The sequence below is a fragment of the Sapajus apella genome, unplaced genomic scaffold (genome assembly GCF_009761245.1).
Source record: "Sapajus apella isolate SASKATOON/1434 unplaced genomic scaffold, GSC_monkey_1.0 scaffold152, whole genome shotgun sequence".
In the NCBI taxonomy this organism is placed as follows: domain Eukaryota; kingdom Metazoa; phylum Chordata; class Mammalia; order Primates; family Cebidae; genus Sapajus; species Sapajus apella.
Window position 1 is genome coordinate 532,728 of NW_022437092.1, and position 6,890 is coordinate 539,617.

The 6,890-nt window shown below is 55.7% G+C and overlaps 1 protein-coding gene across 3 annotated transcripts in view; it reads left to right on the forward strand.

The window, feature by feature from the left end:
* Positions 1-6,346, forward strand: part of BEST2 (bestrophin 2) — an 8,016-nt gene extending 1,670 nt beyond the window's left edge. For all 3 annotated transcript variants that reach the window (XM_032265857.1, XM_032265858.1, XM_032265856.1), the window contains 8 exons: positions 702-796; positions 1,670-1,903; positions 1,995-2,149; positions 2,496-2,573; positions 2,729-2,881; positions 2,969-3,049; positions 3,242-3,396; positions 5,528-6,346. In XM_032265857.1, the coding sequence (XP_032121748.1) occupies positions 702-796; positions 1,670-1,903; positions 1,995-2,149; positions 2,496-2,573; positions 2,729-2,881; positions 2,969-3,049; positions 3,242-3,396; positions 5,528-5,960 (1,384 nt within the window). In that variant the 3' untranslated portion in view covers positions 5,961-6,346. The remainder of the gene's footprint in view (positions 1-701; positions 797-1,669; positions 1,904-1,994; positions 2,150-2,495; positions 2,574-2,728; positions 2,882-2,968; positions 3,050-3,241; positions 3,397-5,527) is intronic.
* Positions 6,347-6,890: the final 544 nt, after the last annotated feature.

The window sequence follows — 6,890 nt, forward strand, 5'->3', positions numbered from 1 at the left end:
TTTTGAGATGGAGTTTCGCTCTTGTTACCCAGGCTGGAGTGCAATGGCGCGATCTCGGCTCACCGCAACCTCCGCCTCCTGGGTTCAGGCAATTCTCCTGCCTCAGCCTCCTGAGTAGCTGGGACTACAGGCACGCGCCACCATGCCCAGCTAGTTTTTTGTAGCTTTAGTAGAGACGGGGTTTCACCATGTTGACCAGGATGGTCTCGATCTCTTGACCTTGTGATCCGCCCGCCTCGGCCTCCCAAAGTGCTGGGATTACAGGCTTGAGCCACCGCGCCCGGCCCCCAGTATATATTTTTAATTGAGATGAAGTCTCACTCTGTCACTGAGGCTGGAATGCAGTGGCACAATCTTGGCTCACTGCAACCTCGGCCTCCTGGTTCAAGTGATTCTCCTGCCTCAGCCTCCTCCAGAGTAGCTGGGATTACAGGTGCCAGCCACCGTGTCTGGCTAATTTTTTGTATTTTTAGCAGAGACGGAGTTTCACTATGTTGGGCAGGCTGGCCTTGAACTTCTCATGTCAAGTGATCCTCCTACCTCGGCTTCCCAAAGTGCTGGGATTACAGGCATTAGCCACTGTGCCTGGCTGGGAGCAGCTAGTATAAGAGGAGGCCAGGGAGAGGGGTACAGCAAGAGAGATCTGAAGCTGGGAACAGAGTCGCCCCTGTGACCTGTGACCCCTCTTCTTTACCCTGCAGCTTTGTGCTCAAGGAAGGGCAGAAGCGCTACTTTGAGAAGCTTGTCATTTACTGCGACCAGTATGCCAGCCTCATTCCTGTTTCCTTCGTGCTTGGTGCGGTCCAGCCCCCAAGTCCCCCGTTCCTATGTCCCTGAGAAACCCATTTCCATTCATGCCTTTTGAGGAGCCCCCATTTCTACCCCTCTGAGACTCTCCCCTCAAATCCTACCCCACCACACCCCCCTAGTTTTGGATCCACACTACGAAGATGCCAGATGTGGCCCCGAACATCTGAGACCTGGGGTGTCACCTAAGTCACAGTGCCCCCTGAGGTACCTCCAGGAGAGCTCCGTCTCACCCACAGGCTTATTTCTGGTCACCCTGGGGATTCTCACCAGTGTCTGTTGTGTTACTAGCGGGAACAACCCCCTAATCCTCCAGGGACCCCATAGGACTCCATCCTCTCAATTCCAGCCTGGGGGCATTTCTCTAAGTCCTGGTCCCCCAGTGACCACATGTGACCCCAGCCTGCCCAAAGCTCCCTGATGTAGACCCTGTCCCCAACCCCTTCAGAAGTTCCTGACTTAGGGGCTGGGTGTGGCTATTGTGACAAGCCTGACCAGGTGTCCCTGATGTACACCCCCACAAACCAGGCCCCCCTCTCCTTGTTTTAGGTTCCTACACTCTCACAGCAAGCAACAGTCTGTCCACATGCCCCTAACATGGGTTCTGTGTCTCTATCCCATACTGGGATCCCAATGCCACATCCGAGGTGACTCCCAAGTAGCCAGTGACCCAAAAGGGTTGCTTTGGCCTTTCTGATCTCAGGGCTGAACCCCCAAGTTCCCAGCCCAAGCTGATCAGGTTGGCGAGCCCACTCAGGTTTCCCTGATGCAGCCCCTATGTTGCCCCTTCTCCCACAATCTAGGTGCCCAAACTCCTGGCCCTGGTGTCCCCACTGAGCCCCCATTCCGCGCTCGCCTGCAGGTTTTTACGTGACGCTGGTGGTGCACCGCTGGTGGAACCAGTACCTATGCATGCCGCTGCCTGACGCGCTCATGTGCGTGGTGGCGGGCACCGTGCACGGACGCGATGAGCGCGGCCGCCTCTACCGGCGCACACTCATGCGCTATGCAGGGCTCTCGGCAGTGCTCATCCTGCGCTCTGTCAGCACCGCGGTGTTCAAGCGCTTCCCCACCATAGACCACGTAGTGGAGGCGGGTGAGTCCCTGGCCAGAGGCAGCGAGGGGATCTGGCAAGGACCGGGAGGAGGGGGTCGAGGGGCGAGCTATCCCTGACCTCGTTCCTCCAGGGTTTATGACCCGCGAGGAGCGCAAGAAGTTCGAAAACCTGAACTCGTCCTACAACAAGTACTGGGTGCCGTGCGTCTGGTTCTCCAACCTGGCGGCGCAGGCGCGGCGCGAGGGCCGCATCCGTGACAACAGCGCCCTTAAGCTGCTGCTCGAGGTGGGCCCACTAGGAGGTCATTCATGTAGAATACCAGGGAAATTGTACCCCTGGAGCTGTATCAACGGCGGCCCGCTGCGCACCCCTACGAGGCCGACTTCAAGCACCTTTACCAGGTGCACACTTACCTCCATGGGGCAGATTCCAACGCCCTCAGGGGCAGCCCCTGGGTGCATGGTCCCTTATCCCAGGTGCACATCCACCACAAAATACCCTCCCTAGAACCCCCAAAGCACACTCCCAGTTCCCACCAGGTGACGACCCACCTCCATCCCAGGCACCCACACTCAATATCCCTGTGTGAGCTCACCATTCAGGCCACCTCATGACCTATATCCACCCTCAGGAGCTGAATGTGTTTCGGGGCAAATGTGGAATGCTCTTTCACTACGACTGGATTAGCGTACCCCTCGTCTACACCCAGGTAACCCCGTCACGCCTCCGTTGATATTCGATGTCAGTGGCCCTGATGCATGATTTCAAGGGGACTGAGAGCTAGCTATGGCCCCTGTCATAATGATGCCCAATCCTAGCCTTGGCCTTCAATGACCGCCCTGAGCCCTGCCCCGCACTGCCCAGGTGGTGACCATCGCACTGTACAGCTACTTCCTGGCTTGCCTCATTGGTCGCCAGTTCCTGGACCCAGCTCAGGGTTACAAAGACCATGACCTAGACCTGTGTGTGCCCATCTTCACCCTACTGCAGTTTTTCTTCTACGCCGGTTGGCTCAAGGTAAGTGGGTGCTCCAGACTGGAATTTCATGGGTGGGGCGGGCACAGGGTTCCCAAGTTTCCACCTAACTCCTCCCTCTCCACTCAGGTAGCTGAGCAGCTCATCAACCCCTTCGGAGAGGATGACGATGACTTTGAGACCAACTTTCTGATCGATCGAAACTTCCAGGTGAGACTCAGGCTCCAGGTGAGACCATTCCAGAGTGCTCAACAGGGTCCTGGTCCCAGGCCTACCAAAACTTGCCAGGTCTCGTCCTGGACCACTCTTCCCTCTGTGGTCCCCACCCACCCAGAGGGGTTCACCCCGTGGTCCCGGTGCACTGCCCTACCCCCACTGTACCTTGCGTGTTTGCACTCGTAGGTGTCCATGCTGGCAGTGGACGAGATGTATGACGACCTGGCTGTGCTGGAGAAGGACTTGTACTGGGACGCTGCTGAGGCTCGCGCCCCCTACACGGCGGCTACGGTCTTCCAGCTGCGGCAGCCCTCCTTCCAGGGCTCCACCTTCGACATCACGTGAGCTAGTGGGTGAGGTGGGCAGGGCTGCCTGGGGCAGGGCTTAAGGCTCTGCAGGACGCATCTGATTGAAAAGATTAAGGGGGCCTGGTGTGGTGGCTCACACCTGCAATCCAAGCACTTTGGAGGCCAAAGCGGGTGGATCACCTGAGGTCGGGAGTTCAAGACCAGCCTGACCAACATGGTGAAACCCCGTCTTAAAAAAAAAAAATCCCAGTACTTTGGGATGCCGAGGTGGGTGGATCACCTGAGGTTGGGAGTTCGAGGCCAGCCTGACCAACATGGAGAAACCCCCGTCTCTACTAGAAACACAAAATTAGCCAGGTGTGGTGGCGCATGCCTGTAATTCCAGATACTCTGGAGGTGGAGGCAGGAGACTCAATTGAACTCAGGAGGCAGAAGCTGCAGTGAGCCGAGATCCTGCCATTGCACTTCAGCCTGGGCAACAAGAGCGAAACTCCGTCTAAAAAAAAAAAAAATTAAGGGGACTCAACTCTAGAGATGGGGATAAGAGCAAAAGTCTCAGAACTGTGATAAGAGCAGAGGCTAAGGTAGGAGTCAGGGTACAGGGTCAAGGTCTGAGAACGGGCCACTGAGTGGGGACAGATCTAAGGGCTGAGGTTATCGAGGATCAGACGAGTCAGACATGATACCAAAGGAGATGAGGGCTGAGGCCAGGAGCAGTTGCTCAATGCCTGTAATCCCAGTACTTTGGGAGGCTAAGGTGGGAGGATTGAGCGAGCCCAGGAGTTCAGACCAGCTTGGGCAACATAATGAGACCCCCGTCTCTCCTAAAAATAAAAAATTATCCAAGCTTGGTGGTGTGCACCTGTAGTCCCAGCTATTCAGGAGGCTGAGGTAGGAGGATCACTTGAGCCCAGGAGTATGAGGCTGCAGTGAGTCATAATGACATCACTGAACTCCAGCCCAGGCAACAGAGCAAGAGCCTGTCTCTAAAAAAATTAAAATGAAGGCCAGGCACTGTGGCTCTGGCCTGTAATCCCGGACGTGGGGGTGACCAAGGCGAGTGTATCACTTGAGGTCAGGAATTTGAGACCAGCCTGACCAACATGGTGAAACCCCATCTCTAATAAAAATACAAAATTAGCCTGGCGCGGTGGCTCAAGCCTGTAATCCCAGCACTGTGGGAGGCCGAGGCGGGTGGATCACGAGGTCAAGAGATGGAGACCATCCTGGTCAACATGGTGAAACCCCGTCTCTACTAAAACTACAAAAAATTAGCTGGGCATGGTGGCGCGTGCCTGTAATCCCAGCGACTCAGGAGGCTGGGGCAGGAGAATTGCCTGAACCCAGGAGGCGGAGGTTGCGGTGAGCCGAGATCGCGCCATTGCACTCCAGCCTGGGTAACAAGAGCGAAACTCTGTCTCAAAAAAAAAAAAAAAAAAAAAAAAAAAAAAAAAAAAATACAAAATTAGCTGGGCTTGGTGGCGCATGCCTTTAATCCCAGCTACTCAGGAGGCTGAGGCAGGATAATCACGTAAACCTGGGAGGCAGAGGTTGCAGTGAGCTAAGATCACGCCATTGCACTCCATCCTGGTCAACAAGAGTAAAACTCCATTTCAAAAAATAAAAATCAGCTGGGGGCAGTGGCTTACTCCTGTAATCCTCAACACTTTGGGAGTCCGAGGCGAGCAGACTTTTTTTTTTTTGAAACGGAGTCTCGCTCTGTCGCCCAGGCTGGAGTGCAATGGAGTGGTCTCGGCTCACTGCAACCTCTGCCTCTCGGGTTCAAGCGATTCTCCTGCCCCAGCCTCCTAAGTAGCTGGAATTACAGGTGCCCACCACCTTACCGGCTAATTTCTGTATTTTTAGTAGAGACAAGGTTTCACCATGTTGGTCAGGCTAGTCTCGAACTCCTGACCTCGTGATCCGCCCGCCTAGGCCTCCCAAAGTGCTGGGATTACAGGTGTGAGCCACCGTGCTCGGCCTGAGATCTAAGATTAAGTGGAAACAGAGGGTGAGGCGAGGCTCTGGGTTTAGGAGCTAAGGTCTTTGGGGATAAGTGGGACAAAGGGGCGGTGGAGTCAGGGAAATCTGAAAGCCTGGGACCCCGCTCTGTCAACAAAAGGCGAGACCGCAGCGCTGGCTCACCCCACTGTCCGTCCCGCAGGCTGGCCAAAGAAGACATGCAGTTCCAGAGGCTGGACGGCTTGGATGGGCCGGTTGGCGAGGCGCCCGGCGACTTCCTGCAGCGCCTCCTGCCGGCGGGCGCGGGCATGGCCGGGGGAGGCCCGCTGGGCCGGCGCCTGTCCTTTCTACTCCGCAAGAACAGCTGCGTGTCGGAGGCGTCTACTGGGGCCAGCTGCTCATGCGCGGTTGTCCCCGAAGGCGCGGCCCCGGAGTGCAGCTGCAGGGACCCGCCGCTCGACCCCGGCCTGCCAGAGCCCGAGCCCCCGCCCCCGCCCCCTGCGGGTCCTGAACCGCTTGGCCTCATCCCTGGGCCTGCCGAGCCCTTTACCACCGTGACCGTGCCCGGGCCCCGGGGTCCGGCACCACCCTGGCTGCCCAGCCCTATCGGCGAGGAGGAGGAGAATCTGGCCTGAAATCTAAGAGCCCAGCCCCCCTAAGGACAGCGAACCAGGTCCCTGCAGGGCACACAGGCAGGAGTCCAGGTCTGGATAAGCCTCGTATACCTTCGTCAAGTCCACCTGCACTTTTGACCAGCTCTCGCAGCCCGCTGGGGTTTGGCACTGTGCTGGGGCGGGGGTTCTTCCAGACTCTTGGACCAGCCCACCCTGACCACCAGCCCTCCTTCCCAACCCCCACTGCTTGAGAGGTCTCCGTCATTGTCCTGCCTGAATTCTTTCCTTCAAGTGGCGATGTGAGTGACTACCTCATGGAGCTTTCGTGAGGATGAAATGAAAGAATGACATTAAAGCATTTGGTATACAGTAGATGCTCAATAAATTGCTAGTGGTTTTTACTCAAATGTTGTTAGTCTGATTTCTCCTGGCAGGCATTATGCTAAGTAAGATTTGGGAGTTCTTGCAGGTTTCTTCTTTCTTCTTCTTTCTCCTCCTTTTCCTCTCTTTCCTCCTCCTCCACCACAACCACCAAGCAGAGCTTATTCCAGGCTTGTTTTTTTCTTTGAGACAAAGTCTCACTTTGCCACCCAGGCCGAAGTGCAGTGGTACGATCTTGGCTCACTGAAACCTCCACCTCCAGGTTCAAGTGATTCTCATGCCTCAGCCTCCCGAGTAACTGGGATAACAGGTGCACACCACCACGCCTGGCTAACTTTTGGTATTTTTTTTTTAAAGGTGGGGTTTCACCATGATGGCCAAACTGGTCTTGAACTCTGGACCTCAGGTGATCCACCCACCTCGGCCTCCCAAAGTGCTAGGATTACAGGCGTGAGCCACAGCACCCGACCAACTTTTTGTATTTTTAGTAGAGATGGGGTTTCACCTCTTCCAGCTTTTTTTTTTTTTTTTTTTGAGACGGAGTTTCACTCATGTTACCCAGGTTGGAGT